This window comes from Coregonus lavaretus, assembly GCF_964263955.1.
Source record: "Coregonus lavaretus genome assembly, contig: HAP1_SCAFFOLD_2548, whole genome shotgun sequence".
Taxonomy (NCBI): domain Eukaryota; kingdom Metazoa; phylum Chordata; class Actinopteri; order Salmoniformes; family Salmonidae; genus Coregonus; species Coregonus lavaretus.
Genome location: NW_028156775.1, coordinates 10001 through 37301, shown reverse-complemented (window position 1 = coordinate 37301; position 27301 = coordinate 10001). Strand labels below are relative to the sequence as shown.

Sequence of the window (27301 nt, the reverse complement as noted above, 5' to 3'; positions counted from 1 at the left end):
ACTATCCTCTATTAAACTCCCCTCTATTAAACTCCCCTCTATTAAACTATCCTCTATTAAACTATCCTCTATTAAACTCCCCTCTATTAAACTCCCCTCTATTAAACTCCCCTCTATTAAACTATCCTCTATTAAACTCCCCTCTATTAAACTATACTCTATTAAACTATCCTCTATTAAACTCCCCTCTATTAAACTATACTCTATTAAACTATACTCTATTAAACTCCCCTCTATTAAACTCCCCTCTATTAGACTACCCTCTATTAAACTATCCTCTATTAAACTATCCTCTATTAAACTATACTCTATTAAACTATCCTCTATTAAACTATCCTCTATTAAACTATCCTCTATTAAACTATCCTCTATTAAACTCCCCTCTATTAAACTCCCCTCTATTAAACTATCCTCTATTAAACTATCCTCTATTAAACTCCCCTCTATTAAACTCCCCTCTATTAAACTATCCTCTATTAAACTATCCTCTATTAAACTCCCCTCTATTAAACTATCCTCTATTAAACTACCATCTATTAAACTATCCTATATTAAACTCCCCTCTATTAAAATCCCCTCTATTAAACTCCCCTCTATTAAACTATCCTCTATTAAACTACCATCTATTAAACTATCCTATATTAAACTCCCCTCTATTAAACTCCCCTCTATTAAACTCCCCTCTATTAAACTCCCCTCTATTAAACTATCCTCTATTAAACTCCCCTCTATTAAACAATCCTCTATTAAACTATCCTCTATTAAACTCCCCTCTATTAAACTCCCCTCTATTAAACTATCCTCTATTAAACTCCCCTCTATTAAACTATCCTCTATTAAACTATCCTCTATTAAACTCCCCTCTATTAAACTATCCTCTATTAAACTACCATCTATTAAACTATCCTATATTAAACTCCCCTCTATTAAACTCCCCTCTATTAAACTATCCTCTATTAAACTCCCCTCTATTAAACTCCCCTCTATTAAACTATCCTCTATTAAACTCCCCTCTATTAAACTCCCCTCTATTAAACTATCCTCTATTAAACTCCCCTCTATTAAACTATCCTCTATTAAACTATCCTCTATTAAACTCCCCTCTATTAAACTATCCTCTATTAAACTACCATCTATTAAACTATCCTATATTAAACTCCCCTCTATTAAAATCCCCTCTATTAAACTCCCCTCTATTAAACTCCCCTCTATTAAACTATCCTCTATTAAACTCCCCTCTATTAAACTCCCCTCTATTAAACTATCCTCTATTAAACTCCCCTCTATTAAACTCCCCTCTATTAAACAATCCTCTATTAAACATGGCAGGGATTCAGGAGGCATTATAGTTTGGCACAAGGAAGATCTGACTAGTCACATCAAACCAGTAAAAATAGGCAAAACACACATATGGATTTAAGTTAACATGTCGTCCCCCATGAATGATGCAGCGCCCGCCCCCCCCCCCCCCCCCCTTCGGCCAATTAAGATATAGCGTGAGGACTATCACATTTCAGTTATCATGTGTGACCACAGATGATCCATTATATTGACCAGATACTCTAGTGGGCCGCTCTAACAAGGAAAATAAATGCCTTGGCACCGGTCTCTTCAGCTAAACCACTCACTGTACTCCATGTCATCTTCCAAAGACTGTTTGGCAATGACAAGTAGTGGCAGGGAGTGGAACGTTAGCTAAAGAGACTGGTGCTCAGACTAGAAGGCAGTCGGGAGGAGGCAAGATCATGTGGGACCATTCTAGCCAATGAGAGGGCAGACACGCAAGTGAACAACAGGCACAACGCCGATATAAAGTGTTTTTTTCTCTCTCTCGCTTGGTAGAGCGGAAAAACCACCTCCTGCTGGGCGTTTCCCCCTCTCACTTCGCCTCTTCTTCTTCTCTGGTGTGACTCAAACGTTTCAGTTAATTACTGTAGCTCCCGCCTTTTGAACAATCATGTGTCATTTTGTAAATGCCGGATCTCTCTATGGCAAGACACATGTTCACTCAAGTTTTAGTCAAAATCGTGCCAGTGCTGTCTGAGATGTGGCGTGTGACTAACGGAAGGACAGAGACCGATCCACAGTCCCCGCCTCCGATTGAGTACCAGTCAGGGACATTTATATGCCTCCTCAAAACTGCCCCTGCCACATAGAAGGATTTCTGAATATCCAGTTGGAGATACTCCATGTTCAGTCTCTGGGCTCTGGGCTTCTATGTGCTGATCTCAGACCAGGACTGGTGTTGAGGTGGACTACATAGACACAGAGGGAAACGCACATCTATTTGGAAAGACATCTCTCTACAATTATATAATCCCCATTCTCAGGAAGCGTTTATTATAGCGTGGTTAAACTGAGAGAGAGAGAGAGAGAGAGCATCATCATCCACTAATCTACACCTGTCTGCTGGTACGGTGTCCCTGAATGGCCAGAATACACCAAACCAGATGCAATTATTACAACGTTACTAAGTACAGTACCACAGCCACTCCAAATTAGAAACAGCTGTTCAGAATACCTGGCTGCAGTAACATTTTCTGATCGTTTTTCATAACTGTCTGAAATCTGTTGTAACGTTATTTAGAGCTGAGATAACAAACTAGGTCAACATCAAAACCACCAAAACACTAGTAATACGATTTTATTAGAAGGCCAAAATCCTGTGATCTGACCATAAAAACATTGTGATGACCACAGATGTGTGAGGAGAGGGGAAGGATCCCTAGGAGCCAACGTGTTAATAGACAGGAAGGGTTTAGGAGACTTTAGCAGGAAGGGTTCAACCGTTAAATAGACAGGAAGGAGACTTTAGCAGGAAGGGTTCAACCGTTAAATAGACAGGAAGGAGACTTTAGCAGGAAGGGTTCAACCGTTAAATAGACAGGAAGGAGACTTTAGCAGGAAGGGTTCAACCGTTAAATAGACAGGAAGGAGACTTTAGCAGGAAGGGTTCAGCCGTTAAATAGACAGGAAGGAGGCTTTAGCAGGAAGGGTTCAACCGTTAAATAGACAGGAAGGAGACTTTAGCAGGAAGGGTTCAACCGTTAAATAGACAGGAAGGAGACTTTAGCAGGAAGGGTTCAACCGTTAAATAGACAGGAAGGAGACTTTAGCAGGAAGGGTTCAACCGTTAAATAGACAGGAAGGAGGCTTTAGCAGGAAGGGTTCAACCGTTAAATAGACAGGAAGGAGACTTTAGCAGGAAGGGTTCAACCGTTAAATAGACAGGAAGGAGACTTTAGCAGGAAGGGTTCAACCGTTAAATAGACAGGAAGAGTTTAGGAGACTTTAGCAGGAAGGGTTCAACCGTTAAAAAGACAGGAAGAGTTTAGGAGACTTTAGCAGGAAGGGTTCAACCGTTAAATAGACAGGAAGGAGACTTTAGGAGGAAGGGTTCAACCGTTAAATAGACAGGAAGAGTTTAGGAGACTGTGTGTGTCATTTTTACAACTAGGTCTCTACCAAACCTGTGACCCCTGCTTAACAGCCTCAGAGACCCCATGGCACTCATCATGTCTACCACATATGGAAGCAGCACGATGTGTGTGTGTACTCTCTGTATCTCCTACACAGCTGTGTGCTCTGATTCTAAACGTTCTCTCCAACTCTGGCTCAGAGCAGAACACTCTGGACTCAAGATGGAAGGACAGAATGTTTGTGTGTGTGTGTGTGTGTGTGTATGTGTGTGTGTGTGTGAGTGCGTGCGTCTTACCATATGGTAGCGGGGGGCTGGAGGCTCTGTACGCTCATGCATATGCATGAGTGTATGTGTGTGAGAAAGAGAGACAGAGTGAGTGAGAAAGAGAGACAGAATGAGTGAGGAAGAGAGACATAATGAGTGAGAAAGAGAGACAGAATGAGTGAGAAAGAGAGACAGAATGAGTGAGAAAGAGAGAGAGCGAGTGAGTGAGAGAGACAGAGTGAGTGAGCGAGACAGAGTGAGTGAGAGAGAGAGTGAGTGAGTAAGAGTGACAGTGAGTGAGAGAGACAGAGTGAGTGTATGTGTGCATGTCTTACCATGTGGCAGTTGATGATCTCAAAGTGTGTGTGTGTGTGTGTGTGTGTGTGTGTGTGTGTGTGTGTGTGTGTGTGTGTGCTTGCAAACAGTGCATTTGGAAAGTATTCAGACCCCTTGACCTTTTCCACATTTTGACAAAACAAAAAGAGGTTTTCAAAATGTTTGCAAATGTATTAAAAAATATATAAAAAAACGGAAATATCACATTTACATAAGTATTCAGACCCTTTACTCAGTACTTTGTTGAAGCACCTTTGGCAGCGATTACAGCCTCGAGTCTTCTTGAGTATGACGCTACAAGCTTGGCACACATGTATTTGGGGAGTTTCTCCCATTCCTCTCTGCAGATCCTCTCAAGCTCTGTCAGGTTGGATGGGGAGCGTCGCTGCACAGCTATTTTCAGATCTCTCCAGAGATGTTCGATCTGCACCAGAAATACTCTAAATGGGGACATGGGAAACTCCATTCGATTCATATCATTATATTCCTCTTTCATTTACAAATCTCATGACGTGACTATGAGACGTGGCTGTAGGAGGAGTTTTATTTAGCTGAGCCTGCTAGCTAGCTAAATTTCTTTAGCTAGCTAGCTAAAAATTGCTGTGAAGTCACTGAAATTATTTGAAATAACGATTGACTTAACTACTACAAATTAATTTAAATTACAATAAATAAAGGTTAACTGACTCGTTTTTTGCTGACGTGTGGCACCACAAGTGGGCCTTTGACTTGCGAACTCATCACATGTCCGCTTACTACACTACAGAAACACCGCTAAGCAAACAACAGTGCAAGGCATGCACACTGAATTAAATTTTTTATTTATTTTTAAAGCATTGTTGTGAACACAGAAAATTCGAATTTAGTTGTTTTTCTATTAAGATAGTGTGAAAAGAACGTAGGGAAAAACAAAAAAAATTGCGTGAACTCCGAAACCTGGAAAAAACGAAACTGAGAAAACTGAATTTGGGAGAAAAACAGAATTAGGCGAAAAATAAAAACGGATTTTAAAAGAACCTACCAAAATGTTTTGCTGTGCATGACTCCACTTTAGAGTGTGTCATCCTGCAGCACAGCATTATGGGGGAAGTTGAGGTCAGGTCCAATATTGTCCAAACTTCTTCCATTTAAGAATGATTGAGGCCATTGTGTTCTTGGGGACCTTCAATGCTGCAGAAATGTTTTGGTACCGTTCCCCAGATCTGTGCCTCGACACAATCCTGTCTCAGAGCTCTACAGACAATTCCTTCGACCTCATGGCTTGGTTTTTGCTCTGACATGCACTGTCAACTGTGCGACCTTATATAGAAAGGTGTGTGCCTTTCCAAATCATGTCCAATCAATTGGATTTACCACAGGTGGACTCCAATGAAGTTGTAGAAACATCTCAAGGATGATCAATGGAAACAGGATGCACCTGAGCTCAATTTCGAGTCTCATAGCAAAGGGTCTGAATAATTATGTAAATAAGGTATTTATTTAAAAAACTGTTGATATTTGCACACAAAAAAAAAAACGTTTCGCTTTGTCATTATGATGAGGATCGTTTAAAAAAAATCCATTTTAGAATAAGGCTGTAACGTAACAAAATGTGGAAAAAGTCAAGGGGTCTGAATACTTTCCGAATGCACTGTAGGTCTGTGTGTGTGTATATGTCTTACCATGTGGTAGTTGACGATCTCCTGCAGGCTCTCCCCACACTTCTCCAGACACTCCTAGAGACACAGAGAGACCTACAGGTTACATTTTACATTTACATTTTAGTCATTTAGCAGACGCTCTTATCCAGAGCGACTTACAGTATTAGTGAGTGCATACATTTTCAAACTGGCGCCCCGTGGGAAACGAACCCATAACCCTGGCGTTGCAAGCGCCATGCTCTACCAACTGAGCTACAGGGGGACATGACCGTAATCAGCCGATGTTCACTTACAGATAATCACGGAGATTCATTCAATTCCGCTAGCTAGCAGGCTTGTACAGGATGTAGTTCAATTCAGTGTATTGAAAAACATTTAGGTGGGAAACAGTAAAGCAGGTCTAAAATCTCTCTCATTAATCTCTCTTATTATCACCAACTGTAGAAAAACATGTCTATATCTCACCAGCTAGGGTCTGAGTCTGGACAATGCTGTTTATATTTCAACTGTTATTGTTGAAGATGGGAAATGTTAAGGAATGTAGAGACTAGAGGAATATGATGAATGATCTCTATTTCAGACATTCTCTACTCTACTATCAATCTACTCTAACTCTAACTCTACACTACCTCTACGCTAACTCTACTCTACTCTCATCTACTCTAACTCTATTCTACTCTAACTCTATCCCCCCATGTCAAAGGAACAAATGATCTGTCTGCATTTATAAAACTGTACCGAAACGTCCTGTTTCCATCACAGCTGTCGTGTTTTTTTCTTATACGGTATGACTTTACTCGCATAAAAACTGTGGATGGACACGTGGCTAATGGGATGAAGATTACTACTTGCATGAAGATGTTGGTGAGAGCGGAGGCAATTGTAAATATGTTTTTTCTTTTATTCTGTTGCTCAGAGACCACTTGAACAAGGCCAGTCACGCTAAACATCTGTCTCCATTCATACCATTTACAGTGGGGGGGAAAAGTATTTGGTCAGCCACCAATTGTGCAAGTTCTCCCACTTAAAAAGATGAGAGAGGCCTGTAATTTTCATCATAGGTACACGTCAACTATGACAGACAAATTGAGAAAAAGAAATCCAGAAAATCACATTGTAGGATTTTTAATGAATTTATTTGCAAATTATGGTGGAAAATAAGTATTTGGTCACCTACAAACAAGCAAGATTTCTGGCTCTCACAGACCTGTAACTTCTTCTTTAAGAGGCTCCTCTGTCCTCCACTCGTTACCTGTATTAATGGCACCTGTTTGAACTTGTTATCAGTATAAAAGACACCTGTCCAAAACCTCAGAAAGTCACATTCCAAACTCCACTATGGCCAAGACCAAAGAGCTGTCAAAGGACACCAGAAACAAAATTGTAGACCTGCACCAGGCTGGGAAGACTGAATCTGCAATAGGTAAGCAGCTTGGTTTGAAGAAATCAGCTGTGGGAGCAATTATTAGGAAATGGAAGACATACAAGACCACTGATAATCTCCCTCGATCTGGGGCTCCACGCAAGATCTCACCCCGTGGGGTCAAAATGATCACAAGAACGGTGAGCAAAAATCCCAGAACCACACGGGGGACCTAGTGAATGACCTGCAGAGAGCTAGGACCAAAGTAACAAAGCCTACCATCAGTAACACACTACGCCGCCAGGGACTCAAATCCTGCAGTGCCAGACGTGTCCCCTTGCTTAAGCCAGTACATGTCCAGGCCCGTCTGAAGTTTGCTAGAGTGCATTTGGATGATCCAGAAGAGGATTGGGAGAATGTCATATGGTCAGATGAAACCAAAATAGAACTTTTTGGTAAAAACTCAACTCGTCGTGTTTGGAGGACAAAGAATGCTGAGTTGCATCCAAACAACACCATACCTACTGTGAAGCATGGGGGTGGAAACATCATGCTTTGGGGCTGTTTTTCTGCAAAGGGACCAGGACGACTGATCCGTGTAAAGGAAAGAATGAATGGGGCCATGTATCGTGAGATTTTGAGTGAAAACCATCAGCAAGGGCATTGAAGATGAAACGTGGCTGGGTCTTTCAGCATGACAATGATCCCAAACACACCGCCCGGGCAACGAAGGAGTGGCTTCGTAAGAAGCATTTCAAGGTCCTGGAGTGGCCTAGCCAGTCTCCAGATCTCAACCCCATAGAAAATCTTTGGAGGGAGTTGAAAGTCCTTGTTGCCCAGCGACAGCCCCAAAACATCACTGCTCTAGAGGAGATCTGCATGGAGGAATGGGCAAAAATACCAGCAACAGTGTGTGAAAACCTTGTGATGACTTACAGAAAACGTTTGACCTGTGTCATTGCCAACAAAGGGTATATAACAAAGTATTGAGAAACTTTTGTTATTGACCAAATACTTATTTTCCACCATAATTTGCAAATAAATTCATTACAAATCCTACAATGTGATTTTCTGATTTTTTTATCTCATTTTGTCTGTCATAGTTGACGTGTACCTATGATGAAAATTACAGGCCTCTCTCATCTTTTTAAGTGGGAGAACTTGCACAATTGGTGGCTGACTAAATACTTTTTTCCCCCACTGTATATGTTGGTACATAAGATGATCGGATTGATTTTAATCCGAAAAGTCAGCATGTTACATTTGACCCCGTGGCAGGGGCAATTGTAACATTAGCTGGGGTCAAATGTAACAACTAAAAAATAAAAAATAAAAAATTCACTTAACTTCAAAAACAATAATGTTCATGAATTATCATATTATCATAGACGTATGTAATGACTTTGCAAGAAATTTGAGTATTATTTCTACGCACATAACCAATAATTACAGTAACACCCATATTTGTGCATGTCTGTGCATTGCCATTTGGTTCCTCTCAAAAGACCTGAATAGTCTGAAGGTCCCAGATTATATCTGTTTACAACTTCCTTGGCACTCACTTCTTTTACCCAAAGCTGTTTAAAGTTACTATTTGTATAATTCATGTATAATTTATACAATCTTAAAGTTAAAATAATTTGTTTTCATGATTTGGCTCAGGGTCATTTTAAAGGGATAGTTCAGGATTTTAGCAATTAAGCTATTTATTTTATTTAAAAGTTTTGCAGGATAAAATCTCTCGAGATGCACCATCTCATTTTCAAGTGTCCAAATGGAGAAAAAAAACTAAAACAAATACATTTGATCTACTTCCCCAGTCAGATGATTATCTTGTGGATACCATTTGTATGTATCTGTGTATAATATGAAGTAAGTTAGAGGTTGTTTCGTGAGATAACGCTAGCTAGCTTAGCACAAAGACTGGATGTCTTCAGGTACAGCTAGCACGTTGTCACGCCCTGACCTATAAAACTCTTGTTTGTTGAGTCAAGGTGTGGAAATCTATGTTAGATATTCTATGTTTACGTTCTAGTTGTTCTATTTCTATGTCTGGCCGGGTGTGATTCCCAATCAGAGGCAGCTGTCGCTCGTTGTCTCTGATTGGGGATCATCCTTAGGTAGCCCATTGCCTACTGTGTGTTGTGGGATCTTGTTCCGTTTAGGCGTGTATAGCGTATAGCCTGAGGACTTCACATTACGTTGTTTCTTGTTTTGGTTTGTATGTTTATTGGGTGAATAAACATGTACGCTTTTCACGCTGCACCTTGGTCCGACCCGTCTCTCAACGAACGTGACACATGTAACACTGCGTTATAATTGCCCCCAACCCAGCAGCCAACACCTCATAGCAAGAGACAGCAATAGTGTAATAATGTCATTGATGTCAATGTTTAGCCAACAGATAGTGATGAAAATGACGCTAGTTGGAAATCTTGGACATTAATGCTCAGGGCAATATAAAAAAATACAGCCGATAAAAAAAAATATATACTTTCACCCCTAAAAAAACAAAAATGTGCCCATAAAATGTGCAAATAGTGAGATATCTACTGTAACTTTTCAAGCAGGGAGAGAACCTACAGGGGCATGTAACCTACATGGGCATGTAATAGGGATGGACATTTGAAATGATTTCAGTATTCGAATAATATCATGATATTTTTTCTGATATCCAGAAAAACAACAACACTTCAATGGAAACTTGTTCGTGAGAGAGAGAGAGAGCCGTTGTGCTGCGCTCTGCTTGCTTCAGCAGAAGGGTGGGCAGTGGGGGTGAGAGAGAAGAGGAAGCTAAAATGCTTGCTAGCCTAATTTCCTCGCAAGGGTAACAATGAACCAGCTAAGTTAGCTAGCTAGTTAACGTGGGCAACAATGAACCAGCTAAGTTAGCTAGCTAGTTAACGTGGGCAACAATGAACCAGCTAAGTTAGCTAGCTAGTTAATGTGGGCAACAAAGAACCAGCTAAATTAGCTAGCTAGTTAACGTGGGCAACAATGAACCAGCTAAGTTAGCTAGCTAGTTAACGTGAGCCTACTAGGCTACAACTAGGCTACATATTGAACTTCAATCGTCTCAGACCAGTGGCACAATATATACATTTATGGTTAGATCAGAATCGCCATCATAATCATTGGCCTGTACAGAGAATTAAGTCAAAACCACAAGTCCAAATCCCCATCTCCATCCATGGCTTAGGAAAGGGCCATTTGAGTAAGCTAGCTACTGCATGACATCAACACAAGCAAACCAGAAACAGACACGTTTTTCTGACAATGATGACGTTTTGCTCAGGATGTGATTTGATTGGTGTGAAGCCAAATCCAAACTGGCCTACTCTGGGAGGCGTTTTGCTGCACCAGGACAACCCACAGTTGAGCTCAGCTCAACACTGATTGGCTAATTGTATTTGCTTGCTGGCATCAATCAATCAAACGCTACCGTGACAACATGTCATCCTCTTTTGGTCCAGACAGCATCAGATACATGGGCTACACATACTGAGACAGAGGGGCGCTGTTTCCCTTGCTCGGATGATTTCTCCGGTGAGATTCAGCCACTTGCGAATTGACAAACAATTTTTTTTTAAATGTAAAGGGACGAAATATCAATTATTGTATCATTTAAAAAAAATTATTGGTCAAATATTTGGGGAAGCCTGGGTTCCCTTAACATCCATGAATACACGCCACCGGTGACAGTCTGTGTGTGGCACGGAGGGAGAGAGAGAGAACGTAGCCAAACCGACTCGCACTAGTCGGACAAACTTGTTGGTGCCATAGGTAATCTATCACAGGGGTTCCCAAACCTTTTCACTCAGGCCCCCTTCCAGCATTGGGGAACATCCCGCGCCCCTGCGCGCACCACATCTATTTCTATGGGCACAAGCACTGTTCATGACACAAATTGTTCACACCCTTCTTGTTGGCAGAGAGAACATTTTGCAGGTTTCAAGATTATTTCCTGCAATTCTACACATTTTATCATGGGGAGCAGAGAACATTTTGCAGTTTTAAGCTCATTTTATTGCAATTCTATACATTTTGTCTAATGTGTATTTATGTGATATTTGAGTTACTCAAACATTACAACAAAATCTATGGGCAAAGAAACCTAGCTAAGAAACGTTAGCTGACATGGGCTAGTTGATCTGGAAATTTCGGACAAGTTATAAATAGTTCTCTAAGGTCTGCAGTGACAAGTGGAAAACTAACGATACACTACCCAATTTCGAAATTGCACCTTGTGCATTCTACTATTACGACTAGCAACAGTAAATTGAGACCCCGGTCGGCCCCTCTGCCGACCCCTTGCGCCTCCCCTAGGGGGGCGCGCCACACAGTTTGGGAACCACTGATCTATCCATCTGGTAGTGCCTGTTGTCATGTAAAAATGTTCCCAGTCAGTAATTGAAAGGGCGTCTGTGTGGAGATGTTTCTCTCACACCCCCTCGCCCTTGATTTAGCTAGCTAACTAGCATAATTAGCTGTAAACTGGTCCAGATGGCTTGTTCTCAGAGGTGTGCAGTTTTAACTTGTTTGTATAGCTAGCTAGCTAACTAACAAACAAACACACATATATATACTTTTTTTACATTGTAGAATAATAGTGAAGACATCGAAACTGTGCAATAACAACATATCGAATCATGTAGTAACCAAAAGAAGTGTTAAACAAATCAAAATATATTTTCTATTTGAGATTCTTCAAATAGCCACCCTTTGCCTTTGTGAGACGCGGTGTGGGTGAACGGATGATCTCCGCATGTGTATTTCCCACCGTAAAGCATGGAGGAGGAGGTGTTATGGTGTGAGGGTACTTTGCTGGTGACACTGTCTGTGATTTATTTAGAATTCAAGGCACACTTAACCAGCATGGCTACCACAGGATTCTGCAGCGATACACCATCCAATCTGGTTTGGGCTTAGTGGGACTATCATTTGTTTTTCAACAGGACAATGACCCAACACACCTCCAGGCTGTGTAAGGGCTATTTTACCAAGAAGGAGAGTGATGGAGTGCTGCATCAGATGACCTGGCCTCCACAATCCCAAGACCTCAACCCAATTGAGATGGTTTGGGATGAGTAGGCCTAGCCTATAGAAAGCTGATGGGATCCTCGTCTTTTTATTAGTGGCCATCACTCAGTTTTTCCCCGCAATTACATAGCCTATAGAAATGTTGCGCAACATGAGCTCATGGGCTCTCATGAAGTGTTTGATTAGATTTTCGAAAACATTTGCATTGATGACAGAGTGATTAAAGGGACAATAGAGTGCTGAGTACCAGGCAGTTAGCACGTTTTGTAGGCTACTAATGACTAATAGCAGCATCAGAGCTTGGAGAAGACTAATTACCATGACATGTGGAATTTGACTGCCTTCATGAGTCGTGATCGCCGGTGTGGCGGTAATACGGTCACCGCAACAGCCATAGTGGACTCATAAAAACTGTCATCAAACTGTTGTTTTATTCAAATGTAGATTGTCATGGTCTTTCCTTGTAGGCCAATGTAGAAATCTCACATAGATCATTTAATTTAATTTTAGACAAAGCCTTTTACACCCCCCCCAAATGCTTATTTTTTTATTTATATGAATACTCTCCCAAGTAATTGAATACTAACGTCCGTTCGGATATACGAATATTCAAATGACCGTGGCCATCCCAAGCATATACTGTGTGAGTTTCATCCCTCTAGCTTGTTTCTTATTGAAGAAATTCAAGGTGTTACCATTACCCCTGCTCTCCCCTAAATTCAGCACACCCCATCACAAGTAAGAATACTGCCCTAAATGCACGTCCAACTCAATGATAGATTGATAATAACTTTTCTGGTCAAATCTACTGAAAATAATAACTTATATTACTAAGTAATAACAGTGTAATAACAGTGTAAAAGCAGTGTACTAACAGTGTACTAGCAGTGTATTAACAGTGTACTAGCAGTGTATTAACAGTGTAACAACAGTGTAACAGCAGTGAAATAATAGTGTAATAACAGTGTAATAACAGTGTAACAGCGGTGTAACAGTAGAGTAATAGCAGTGTAACAGTGTAATAACAGTGTAATAACAGTGTAATAACAGTGTACTTACAGAGATCATTTCCTCCTTCCTGCACTGCTGAGACAGGTCTTTGATGCCGTTGACAAACAGCTTGTTGGCGCTTACGTACGCCCTGCCCGCCTCGATCATACCACTACATAACTTCACCAGCTAGGAGAGAGAGAGAGAGAGAGAGAGAGAGAGAGAGAGAGAGAGAGAGAGAGAGAGAGAGAGAGAGAGAGAGAGAGAGAGAGAGAGATGTACGTTTGAGTTACTGAACCTTTATCCAGTTTGAGTCAGTGGATGCTCCTCAGAGGAGGAAGGGGAGGACCATCCTCCTCAGTGTAATGTCATAAAAATTAAATAGTGAAACACTAAAAAAGGTATCCTTTTTAGAGAAAACTATACTAAATTATATTCATATGTCACCAAATAATTGATTAAAACACACTGTTTTGCAATGAAGGTCTACAGTAGCCTCAGCAGCACTCTGTAGGGTAGCACCATGGTGTAGCCGGAGGACAGCTAGCTTCTGTCCTACTCTGGGTACATTGACCTCAATACAAAACCTAGGAGGCTCGTAGGCCTCACCCCCTTCCATAGACCTACATGGTAATTATGACCACTTCCGGAGGACGACCTCCAACCAATCAAAGCTTTTGCAGTATGAACTGACATGTCCATCCAATCATAGGATTAGGATCAGAGAATGAACCTAGTGTGTTGTATTGGGGTTGTGCCGCAGAGCATTATGGGGGGGTACTATGTGTTGAGAAGCTTGGTGAGTTGGTGACATTATTGGATAGAGATTGAAAAGTGATAGTTGAGCATTTTTTGTAATTATTCAATTCAAATTAGCCTTGGGCGAAAGGGGGGTACAGTGACCCCCAAAAAACTATGCATTAATACGTGTCACATATCAGTTTGCAAACAATGTAAAAATTAAAATTAAAAAATCTTTGAGTAAAGAAAGGTCTCTTTCTTGGTTTCTTGAGTAAGGCAGCTCCAAAATGCAGGTGTTTCAGCCTAGCTCAGTGCTTTCTGTGGTGGTGGAAAATTTGGAGCGTAGGGGTTGGTAATGTTCTCTAGTTGCGCCGTGATTGGGTAATGTTCTCTAGTTTCGCCGTGATTGGCTCAGTGTTCTGTCACTCATGGGGACACTACGTCACCACCAAATCTAAGGGTAGAGCTCGAATATTCAAGCCCCTTGGGTGCTGCCATAGAGTTACATTAGAAGTGCCCATCCAAGAAAGCTCAAGGTCATTGGCCACAGATAAAATGACATCAAATCTACAGTAGCTTTGATTGGACTGATCATGCAACATCATACTTTCAAAATCTTAGCTAGCAAGCTAGCAGTCATCATCATGAATCAAGTCGACAATCTACTGGCAAATGCTTTTGAATCCTTGCCATATGAAGTAATTAAGAGAACTTATAGATTAAACGTATCGGTGCTCATTGGCCATTGGACATAAACATTACGCAACAAGTTGGAAATCACAAATTCAACAACGAGTGGTTTGGAAGGAATTAGTGGCTAACTGCAAGCATTGCAAAGCAATCACTAGCCTGCTATTCAGTGGTGTGGCTGTGTGGTCCCAAGTCTGGGTTTAAGGGTCTCCTTTACACGCTTAAAATTATAAACATTCAACATTGGCCATGCTGTCAATCGGGCCTCTTTCTAGAGCTATGACCTGAAGATCACTGACGTCATCATGATTTGACCTTGTTTTTTTCCGAGTTCCCAGTTGTGTTGAAAGCGCCATAAATCCAGACTGTGATGACAAAGTTTGATGACAAAATTTGCCCACGAAGCACCTTCCTGTTCAAGTGAGCACAGCACAACAAGGTGAGTCCAAAAATGTTTTGTATGCTGCTGCATAAATGATGTAATATGCCAGGGAGATATGTATACTGTAGCTAAGAAAGTAATACTAAGTGTATGTTGTGTAGTCTCTCTCCTCTGCTCTTGTCCTTCTAGACCTGTCTGCTGCCTTTGATACTGTGAACCATCAGATCCTCCTCTCCACCCTCTCCGAGCTGGGCATCTCCGGCGCGGCTCACTCCTGGATTGCGTCCTACCTGACCGGTCGCTCCTACCAAGTGGCGTGGCGAGAAGCTGTCTCCGCACCACGTGCTCTCACCACTGGTGTCCCCCAGGGCTCAGTTCTAGGCCCTCTCCTTTTCTCCCTATACACCAAGTCACTTGGCTCTGTCATATCCTCACACGGCCTCTCCTATCATAGCTACGCTGACGATACACAACTAATCTTCTCCTTTCCCCCTTCTGATAACCAGGTGGCGAATCGCATCTCTGCATGTCTGGCAGACATATCAGTATGGATGACGGATCACCACCTCAAGCTGAACCCTGGCAAGACGGAGCTGCTCTTCCTCCCGGGGAAGGACTGCCCGTTCCATGATCTCGCCATCACGGTTGACAACTCCGTTGTGTCCTCCTCCCAGAGTGCGAAGAGCCTTGGCGTGACCCTGGACAACACCCTGTCGTTCTCCGCTAACATCAAGGCGGTGACCCGCTCCTGCAGGTTCATGCTCTACAACATTCGGAGAGTACGACCCTGCCTTACACAGGAAGCGGCACAGGTCCTAATCCAGGCACTTGTCATCTCCCGTCTGGATTACTGCAACTCGCTGTTGGCTGGCCTCCCTGCATGTGCCATTAAACCCCTACAACTCATCCAGAATGCCGCAGCCCGTCTGGTGTTCAACCTTCCCAAGTTCTCTCACGTCACCCCCCTCCTCCGCACACTCCACTGGCTTCCAGTTGAAGCTCGCATCCGTTACAAGACCATGGTGCTTGCCTTTGGAGCAGCGAGGGGAACGGCACCTCTGTACCTTCGGGCTCTGATCAGTCCCTACACCCAAACGAGGGCATTGCGTTCATCCACCTCTGGCCTGCTGGCTCCCCTTCCTCTGCGGAAGCATAGTTCCCGCTCAACCCAGTCAAAACTGTTCGCTGCTCTGGCACCCCAATGGTGGAACAAGCTCCCTCACGACGCCAGGACAGCGGAGTCACTCACCACCTTCCGGAGACATTTGAAACCCCACCTCTTTAAGGAATACCTGGGATAGGATAAAGCAATCCTTCTACCCCCCCCCCACACACACAGCGGAGTCGCTCACCACCTTCCGGAGACATTTGAAACCCCACCTCTTTAAGGAATACCTGGGATAGGATAAAGTAATCCTTCTACCCCCCCCCCCACCCCACCCCACCCCACCCCACCCCACAGCTGAGTCACTCACCACCTCCCGGAGACATTTGAAACCCCACCTCTTTAAGGAATACCTGGGATAGGATAAAGTAATCCTTCTACCCCCCCCCCCCACACACACACAGCGGAGTCGCTCACCACCTTCCGGAGACATTTGAAACCCCACCTCTTTAAGGAATACCTGGGATAGGATAAAGTAATCCTTCTACCCCCCCCCCCCCCCACCCCAAAAAAAAAAATTGTAAAGTGGTTATCCCACTGGCTATAGGGTGAATGCATCAATCTGTGAGTCGCTCTGGACTAGAGCGTCTGCTAAATGACGTAAATGTGCCCTTGAGCAAGGCACTTAACCCTAATTGCTCCTGTAAGTCGCTCTGGATAAGAGCGTCTGCTAAATGACTAAAATGTAATGTAAATGTAGTAAGCTGTTAGGAGCCCATGTGCCTCACCCTAATAATTTGGTATATTTTCCCCTCATAACTTAGCCTACTGTTCTGACTTGGTGGTGCACATGTAGCCTATAGCCTGTTTTTAAATGTCATCATCGAATATTGTAAGAGCTTTCATTGTCTGCTCATATGCCCCCTTTATTTATCCTACGGTTCTGACTTGGTGTACAGGGAGAACACTGTCAGAACGGCCCATGTTCTGAATTCTGTCGCTGTACATTTCAAAAGTGCTGAACAAATAGTTATTGACTACGGCTGTCCTAGATCGCTCATTAATGTCTTAATCGAAATTACGGATTGCCTCTTATCCGCTTGACGTCCTCTTATACCATAGTTTGTACATCTCAATTGTCAGTAGACACCACATTTGTTTAAGCAAGTCAGCCATATCAGCTATATTTTTTAAAAAGGCGGTAAATGAGGCTGAATGAACTGTTTCGCTGCCAGACAAGGCTCCGCTGATAGCCAGGTGTAGCGGTGGTAAGGTGTTGGGAATCTGCTGTTGGGACAGCTTTATGTAGGCCCTAACAGTTTGTGGGCACCGTTATAGTGCAATTAATGTATTGTTTAGTGTTGTGTAGTGTAGTGGTTTTGCTGGCATGCATCCCCCAATTTGTTTGTTTGTTTGCCCCACCAAGATTTACGTGCTAAAATCGCCACTGGTGTGGTGTATTGCCACAACCCAGGTGCAGACTGTTCCAGGCTATGGAGGCACTCAGAAGCCTAACCATCACTTTTAATGGGAACCACTACATTACTGGGAGCTTAACCATCACTTTTAATAGGAAACGTTTACTTTACTGGGAGCTTAACCATCACTTTTAATGGGAACTGCTACTTTACTGGGAGCTTAACCATCACTTTTAATGGGAAACCTTTACTTTACTGGGAGCTTAACCATCACTTTTAATGGGAACCGCTACATTACTGGGAGCTTAACCATCACTTTTAATGGGAACCACTACATTACTGGGAGCGTAACCATCACTTTTAATGGGAACCACTACATTACTGGGAGCTTAACCATCACTTTTAATGGGAACCGCTACATTACTGGAAGCTTAACCATCACTTTTAATGGGAACCACTACATTACTGGGAGCTTAACCATTCTTTTTAATAGGAAACTTTTACTTTACTGGGAGCTTAACCATCACTTTTAATGGGAAACCTTTACTTTACTGGGAGCTTAACCATCACTTTTAATGGGAACCGCTACATTACTGGGAGCTTAACCATCACTTTTAATGGGAACCACTACATTACTGGGAGCCAAACCATCACTTTTAATGGGAACCACTACATTACTGGGAGCTTAACCATCACTTTTAATGGGAACCACTACATTACTGGGAGCTTAACCATCACTTTTAATGGGAACCACTACATTACTGGGAGCTTAACCATCACTTTTAATGGGAACCACTACATTACTGGGAGCTTAACCATCACTTTTAATGGGAACTGCTACTTTACTGGGAGCTTAACCATCACTTTTAATGGGAACTGCTACTTTACTGGGAGCTTAACCATCACTTTTAATGGGAACTGCTACTTTACTGGGAGCTTAACCATCACTTTTAATGGGAACCACTACATTACTGGGAGCTTAACCATCACTTTTAATGGGAACTACTACATTACTGGGAGCTTAACCATCACTTTTAATGGGAACCACTACATTACTGGGAGCTTAACCATCAATCAATTTCAATCAATCAATTTTATTTTATATAGCCCTTCTTACATCAGCTAATATCTCGAAGTGCTGTACAGAAACCCAGCCTAAAACCCCAAACAGCTAGTAATGCAGGTGTAGAAGCACGGTGGCTAGGAAAAACTCCCTAGAAAGGCGAAAGCCTAGGAAGAAACCTAGAGAGGAACCAGGCTATGAGGGGTGGCCAGTCCTTTTCTGGCTGTGCCGGGTGGAGATTATAACAGAACCATGCCAAGATGTTCAAAAATGTTCATAAGTGACAAGCATGGTCAAATAATAATCAGGAATAAATCTCAGTTGGCTTTTCATAGCCGATCATTAAGAGTTGAAAACAGCAGGTCTGGGACAGGTAGGGGTTCCATAACCGCAGGCAGAACAGTTGAAACTGGAATAGCAGCAAGGCCAGGCGGACTGGGGACAGCAAGGAGTCACCACGGCCGGTAGTCCCGACGTATGGTCCTAGGGCTCAGGTCTCTCAGTTGGCTTTTCATAGCCGATCATTAAAGAGTTGAAAACAGCAGGTCTGGGACAGGTAGGGGTTTCGTAGCCACAGGCAGAACAGTTGAAACTGGAATAGCAGCAAGGCCAGGCGGACTGGGGACAGCAAGGTGTCATCATGCCCGGTAGTCCTGACGTATGGTCCTAGGGCTCAGGTTCTCAGAGAGAAAGAGAGAACGAGAGAATTAGAGAGAGCATACTTAAATTCACACAGGACACTGGATAAGACAGGAGAAGTACTCCAGGTATAACCAACTAACCCCAGCCCCCCGACACATAAACTACTGCAGCATAAATACTGGAGGCTGAGACAGGAGCGGTCCGGAGACACTGTGGCCCCATCCGAAGAAACCCCCGGACAGGGCCAAACAGGAAGGATATAACCCCACCCACTCCGCCAAAGCACAGCCCCCGCACCACTAGAGGGATATCCCCAACCACCAACTTACAATCCTGAGACAAGGCCGAGTATAGCCCACAGAGGTCTCCACCACAGCACAAACCAAGGGGGGGGCGCCAACCCAGACAGGAAGATCACGTCAGTAACTCAACCCACTCAAGTGACGCACCCCTCCCAGGGACGGCATGAAAGAGCACTAGCAAGCCAGTGACTCAGCCCCTGCAACAGGGTTAGAGGCAGAGAACCCCAGTGGAGAGGGGAACCGGCCCGGCAGAGACAGCAAGGGCTGTTCGTTGCTCCAGCCTTTCCGTTCACCTTCACACTCCTGGGCCAGACTACACTCAATCATATGACCTACTGAAGAGATAAGTCTTCAGTAAAGACTTAAAGGTTGAGACCGAGTCTGCGTCTCTCACATGGGTAGGCAGACTGTTCCATAAAAATGGAGATCTATAGGAGAAAGCCCTGCCTCCCGCTGTTTGCTTAGAAATTCTAGGGACAATTAGGAGGCCTGCGTCTTGTGACCGTAGCGTACGTATTGGTATGTACGGCAGGACCAACTCGGAAAGATAGGTAGGAGCAAGCCCATGTAACGCTTTATAGGTTAACAGTAAAACCTTGAAATCAGCCCTTGCCTTAACAGGAAGCCAGTGTAGGGAAGCTAGCACTGGAGTAATATGATCAAATTTCTTGGTTCTAGTCAGGATTCTAGCAGCCGTATTTAGCACTAACTGAAGTTTATTTAGTGCTTTATCCGGGTAGCCGGAAAATAGAGCATTGCAGTAGTCTAACCTAGAAGTAACAAATGCATGGATTAATTTTTCTGCATCATTTTTGGACAGAAAATTTCTGATTTTTGCAATGTTACGTAGATGGAAAAAAGCTGTCCTTGAAACAGTCTTGATATGTTCGTCAAAAGAGAGATCAGGGTCAAGAGTAACACCGAGGTCCTTCACAGTTTTATTTGAGACGACTTTACAACCATCTAGATGAATTGTCAGATTTAACAGAAGATCTCTTTGTTTCTTGGGACCTAGAACAAGCATCTCTGTTTTGTCCGAGTTTAAAAGTAAAAAGTTTTCAGCCATCCACTTCCTTATGTCTGAAACACAGGCTTCTAGCGAGGGCAATTTTGGGGCTTCACCATGTTTCATTGAAATGTACAGCTGTGTGTCATCCGCATAGCAGTGAAAGTTAACATTATGTTTTCGAATAACATCCCCAAGAGGTAAAATATATAGTGAAAACAATAGTGGTCCTAAAACGGAACCTTGAGGAACACCGAAATGTACAGTTGATTTGTCGGAGGACAGACCATTCACAGAGACAAACTGATATCTTTCCGACAGGTAGGATCTAAACCAGGCCAGAACTTGTCCGTGTAGACCAATTTGGGTTTCCAGTCTCTCCAAAAGAATGTGGTGATCGATGGTGTCAAAGGCAGCACTAAGGTCTAGTAGCACGAGGACAGATGCAGAGCCTCGGTCTGACGCCATTAAAAGGTCATTTACCACCTTCACAAGTGCAGTCTCAGTGCTATGATGGGGTCTAAAACCAGACTGAAGCATTTCGTATACATTGTTTGTCTTCAGAAAGGCAGTGAGTTGCTGCGCAACAGCTTTTTCTAAAATTTTTGAGAGGAATTTTTGAGAGGAACCATCACTTTTAATGGGAACCACTACATTACTGGGAGCTTAACCATCACTTTTAATGGGAACTACTACATTACTGGGAGCTTAACCATCACTTTTAATGGGAACCGCTACATTACTGGGAGCTTAACCATCACTTTTAATGGGAACCACTACATTACTGGGAGCTTAACCATCACTTTTAATGGGAACCGCTACATTACTGGGAGCTTAACCATCACTTTTAATGGGAACCGCTACATTACTGGGAGATTAACCATCACTTTTAATGGGAACCGCTACATTACTGGGAGCTTAACCATCACTTTTAATGGGAACCACTACATTACTGGAAGCTTAACCATCACTTTTAATGGGAACCACTACATTACTGGGAGCTTAACCATCACTTTTAATAGGAAACGTTTACTTTACTGGGAGCTTAACCATCACTTTTAATGGGAACCACTACATTACTGGGAGCTTAACCATCACTTTTAATGGGAACCGCTACATTACTGGGAGCTTAACCATCACTTTTAATGGGAACCACTACATTACTGGGAGCTTACTGCTAGTAGTACTGCTACTACTACTACTACTATTGTTACTACTACTACTACTACTATTACCACTACTACTGCTACTACTACTACTGCTACTATTACTTCTACTGCTACTATTACTACTACTGCTACTATTACTACTACTACTGCTGCTACTACTACTACTACTACTGCTGCTACTACTACTACTACTACTGCTACTACTACTACTACTACTGCTACTATTACTACTACTGCTACTATTACCACTACTACTGCTGCTACTACTACTACTACTGCTGCTACTACTACTACTACTGCTACTACTACTACTTCTACTACTGCTACTACTACTGCTACTACTACTACTACTACTACTACTACAGATGTCGTATCTTAATTTGACCCAGTTTCTCACAGCAGGATATTAATCCTGCAGCAACAGGAAATGTGACTTATTATGTGGATCATAATTAATGGAAAAAAAATTTGTAGGTGTTGATACATTTTTCATTAGGGCAGTCTGAAATGTTAAAGTGGAAACTACAAACTTCAGAAGCCTTTTTAATCCTTGAATACGCTGCATGTTTGCATTTCCTGCTGTGAAGGAAAATTCCTGCAACAACAGGATGATCAAATGAAGATACGGCATCTGTAGCCTCCCAAGACCAAGCACCTCCTACTACCACAGGGAGAGAGAGTGTAGGTCTGGCTGGCTGGGGGCGTAGACTAACTATGGGAGTTGACCAGTGATGGAGTGGTACAAAAATAGGTGGGTAAACTCTGATCGCTGTTTGCGCTGAATAAATGAACGCTCTCTATTCTTTCAATAAATTTTTCCGCAAAAAGGAAAACCCTCGCATAATTTTTTTTTTAAACAAGTGTGTAAACTGCTTTTATTTGCGTTTTTTCCTCCACTACACCACTGGAGTTGACCATGGGAAGGAGCTCAACTCACCTCCTAAAACATGACTGAAAGGACTCCTGTTAAAACAGAGCCAATCACACTGATGGTGACCCTTCTGTCTGTCCCCAGTGGAAGGTCACACTCATGGATGGGGTTTAAGGTTAGGGGTCATGATCCCTGGAGCTGAAATAGTGCCGGAGGGGGCAGATGGGGACAAGGACAATGTTGGTGGGTTGGGATCAGTAGGGCAGAACATTATGGAACATGCTCTATGGCCAGCAGCACTATGCTCTAACTAACCAACTAAACCACCAGAATGGCCAGCAGCACTATGCTCTAACTAACCAACTAAACCACCAGTATGGCCAGCAGCACTATGCTCTAACTAACCAACTAAACCACCAGTATGGCCAGCAGCACTATGCTCTAACTAACCAACTAAACCACCAGTATGGCCAGCAGCACTATGCTCTAACTAACCAACTAAACCACCAGTATGGCCAGCAGCACTATGCTCTAACTAACCAACTAAACCACCAGTATGGCCAGCAGCACTATGCTCTAACTAACCAACTAAACCACCAGTATGGCCAGCAGCACTATGCTCTAACTAACCAACTAAACCACCAGTATGGCCAGCAGCACTATGCTCTAACTAACCAACTAAACCACCAGTATGGCCAGCAGCACTATGCTCTAACTAACCAACTAAACCACCAGTATGGCCAGCAGCACTATGCTCTAACTAACCAACTAAACCACCAGTATGGCCAGCAGCACTATGCTCTAACTAACCAACTAAACCACCAGTATGGCCAGCAGCACTATGCTCTAACTAACCAACTAAACCACCAGTATGGCCAGCAGCACTATGCTCTAACTAACCAACTAAACCACCAGTATGGCCAGCAGCACTATGCTCTAACTAACCAACTAAACCACCAGTATGGCCAGCAGCACTATGCTCTAACTAACCAACTGAACCACCAGTATGGCCAGCAGCACTATGCTCTAACTAACCAACTAAACCACCAGTATGGCCAGCAGCACTATGCTCTAACTAACCAACTAAACCACCAGTATGGCCAGCAGCACTATGCTCTAACTAACCAACTAAACCACCAGTATGGCCAGCAGCACTATGCTCTAACTAACCAACTGAACCACCAGTATGGCCAGCAGCACTATGCTCTAACTAACCAACTAAACCACCAGTATGGCCAGCAGCACTATGCTCTAACTAACCAACTAAACCAACAGAATGGCCAGCAGCACTATGCTCTAACTAACCAACTAAACCAACAGAATGGCCAGCACTGAAGGTTGTTGAGCGTGGTCCATTAATACACTCTGTACTGAAGGTTGTTGAGCGTGGTCCATGAATACATGAATAGACCGGGAGACAGGGACAGGGACAGGGACAGGGACACAGGGACACAGGGACAGAGAGACAGAGACAGAGACAGAGACAGAGACAGAGACAGGGTCAGAGACAGAGACAGAGGCAGGGTCAGAGACAGAGACAGAGACAGAGACAGAGAGAGACAGAGACAGAGACAGAGACAGAGACAGGGTCAGGGACAGGGACAGGGACAGGGACAGGGACAGGGACAGGGACAGAGACAGAGACAGAGACAGAGACAGAGAGAGACAGGGACAGAGACAGAGACAGGGTCAGAGACATAGACAGAGACAGGGTCAGAGACAGAGACAGGGACAGAGACAGAGACAGGGTCAGAGACAGGGTCAGAGACAGGGTCAGAGACAGGGTCAGAGACATAGACATAGACATAGACAGGGTCAGAGACAGAGACAGAGACAGAGACAGAGACAGAGACAGAGACAGAGACAGAGATAGGGACAGAGACAGAGACAGAGACAGGGTCAGAGACAGAGACAGAGACAGAGACAGAGGCAGAGACAGAGACAGAGACAGGGACAGAGACAGAGACAGAGACAGAGACAGAGACAGGGTCAGAGACAGAGGCAGAGACAGAGACAGAGACAGGGTCAGAGACAGAGTCAGAGACAGAGACAGGGTCAGAGACAGGGTCAGAGACAGAGACAGGGTCAGAGATATAGACATAGACATAGACATGGTCAGAGACAGAGACAGAGACAGAGACAGAGACAGGGTCAGAGACAGGGACAGAGACAGAGACAGAGACAGAGAGAGACAGGGATAGAGACAGAGACAGGGTCAGAGACATAGACAGAGACAGGGTCAGAGACAGAGACAGAGACAGAGACAGGGTCAGAGACATAGCCATAGACATAGACAGGGTCAGAGACAGACAGAGACAGAGACAGAGACAGAGATAGGGACAGAGACAGAGACAGAGACAGGGTCAGAGACAGAGGCAGAGACAGGGTCAGAGACAGGGTCAGAGACAGAGTCAGAGACAGAGACAGGGTCAGAGAAAGGGTCAGATACAGAGACAGGGTCAGAGACATAGACATAGACATGGTCAGAGACAGAGACAGAGACAGAGACATGGACAGAGACAGAGACAGAGACAGAGACAGAGACAGGGTCAGAGACAGAGACAGGGTCAGAGGCAGGGTCAGAGACAGAGACAGAGACAGAGACAGAGACAGAGACAGACAGGGACAAGGTCAGAGACAGAGGCAGAGACAGAGACAGAGACAGAGACAGAGACAGAGACAGAGACAGAGATAGAGACAGGGACAGGGTCAGAGACAGAGGCAGAGACATAGACAGAGACAGGGACAGGGTCAGAGACAGAGACAGAGACAGAGACAGAGTCAGAGACAGAGACAGAGACAGAGACAGAGACAGGGACAGGGTCAGAGACAGAGGCAGAGACATAGACAGAGACAGAGACAGGGACAGGGTCAAGGACAGGGTCAGAGACAGAGACAGAGACAGGGTCAGAGACAGAGAAAGAGACAGGGTCAGAGAGAGAGACAGAGACAGAGACAGAGACAGAAACAGAAACAGAAACAGAGACAGAGACAGAGACAGAAACAGAGACAGAGACAGAGACAGGGTCAGAGACAGGGGCAGGGTCAGAGACAGGGACAGAGACAGAGACAGGGTCAGAGACAGAGACAGAGACAGAGACAGAGACAGAGACAGAGACAGGGTCAGAGACAGAGACAGAGACATAGACAGAGACAGGGACATAGACAGAGACAGAGACAGAAACAGAGACAGAGACAGAGACAGGGTCAGAGACAGGGGCAGGGTCAGAGACAGGGACAGAGACAGAGACAGGGTCAGAGACAGAGACAGAGACAGAGACAGGGTCAGAGACGTTATTCCAGTACCTTATCTAGTTTAGCTTCGATCTCCACCACATCCGTCTCCACCTCATTGATGCCCGCCCTGCAGAAACACAAGACAAACAGACAGACAGACAGGTCAGCGTCATACAGATCTATGATCAGGGGAGAGAGGAGAGGAGCGGGAGTAGCACAGAGGGAAAGCCACCGTCAGATCGACTCTCATGATCTCCGCATGTGTATTTCTCACCGTAAAGCATGGAGGAGGAGGTGTTATGTTGTGGGGGTGCTTTGCTGGTGACACTGTCTGTGATTTATTTAGCATTCAAGGCACACTTAACCAGCATGCTTCCACAACATTCTGCAGTGATACGACATCCCATCTGGTTTGGGCTAAATGGGACTATCATTTGTTTTTCAACAGGACAATGACCCAACAAACATCCAGGCTGTTTAAGGGATATTTTACCAAGAAGGATAGTGATGGAGTGCTGCATCAGATGACCTGGCCTCCACAATCCCCCAACCTCAACCAAATTGAGATGGTTTGGGATGAGTCGGATCACAGAGTGAAGGAAAAGAAGCCAACAAGTGCTCAGCATATGTGGGAGCTCCTTCAAGACTGTTGGAAAAGCATTCCAGGTGAAGCTGGTTGAGAGAATGCCAAGAGTGAGCAAAGATGTCATCAAGGCAAAGGGTGGCTATTTGAAGAATCTAAAATATATTTTGATTTGTTTAACACTTTTTTGGTTACTACATGATTCCGTATGTGTTATTTCATAGTTTTGATGTCTTCACTATTATTCTACAATGTAACCCTTGAATGAGTAGGTGTTCTATAACTTTTGACCGGTGGTGTTTATCCATAAAATGATGCTGATTCATGATTTCGACTGGCTGAGAAAAGATGTCCGTCTCGTCCTGACATGTTAATTCTCAATAGGACAGTGGAGATCAAATTTCAATATTTAAACAATGTTGCAAATGTCGAGAGACGGACAGCAACGTTTGTACAAACCCCCCTGTTGATGCAAACCAAATGTTAGGCTACAAGCAATGGGAAATAATGTCTAGATGCTTTTTACAGCGGAGATCAAGTTAATGAATTGGCTGACTGAGCTGATGGGACACTGGATGCGTTGCGATTTCTCAGACGGAACAGAAAACAAGATGCCCATTTTTGCGTCATAGATTTACCCGTGCTAAACATGTTTTTTTTAAGTATGGCTTAGAATGCAACTCATAACCAATCACTATGCTTGTTTTGACCAACCTGTTGTGGAATAGATTGTTTAGTACTGCATGTTGTCTTTCTGCAGAGATGTATGTTGTTGAGATGTTATGGTGACAGACATATAGACTAAACACGGTGGTGGGGTGGTAGCAGACTTTTGCGGCTAACGTGATTGGTCAGTCTAATGCCCCTGTGCCCCCTGGCTGTCTGTAGGACACACTGACTGAGTTTGTTCTGTGTGTGTGTGTGTGTGTGTGTGTGTGTGTGTGTGTGTGTGTGTGTGTGTGTGTGTGTGTGTGTGTGTGTGTGTGTGTGTGTGTGTGTGTGTGTGTGTGTGTGTGTGTGTGTGTGTGTGTGTGTGTG

At 43.7% G+C, this 27301-nt stretch overlaps 1 protein-coding gene across 1 annotated transcript in view; it reads right to left on the bottom strand.

Moving 5' to 3' along the window:
• LOC311119686 (arf-GAP with coiled-coil, ANK repeat and PH domain-containing protein 3-like) overlaps positions 1–27301 on the bottom strand; it is a gene marked incomplete at both ends in the record, with an annotated part of 76488 nt that overhangs the window by 40217 nt on the left and 8970 nt on the right. Inside the window, 3 exons of the mRNA XM_084194353.1 lie at positions 5683–5736; positions 13124–13243; positions 25750–25807. Of these exons, the coding sequence (XP_084050479.1) occupies positions 5683–5736; positions 13124–13243; positions 25750–25807 (232 nt within the window). The remainder of the gene's footprint in view (positions 1–5682; positions 5737–13123; positions 13244–25749; positions 25808–27301) is intronic.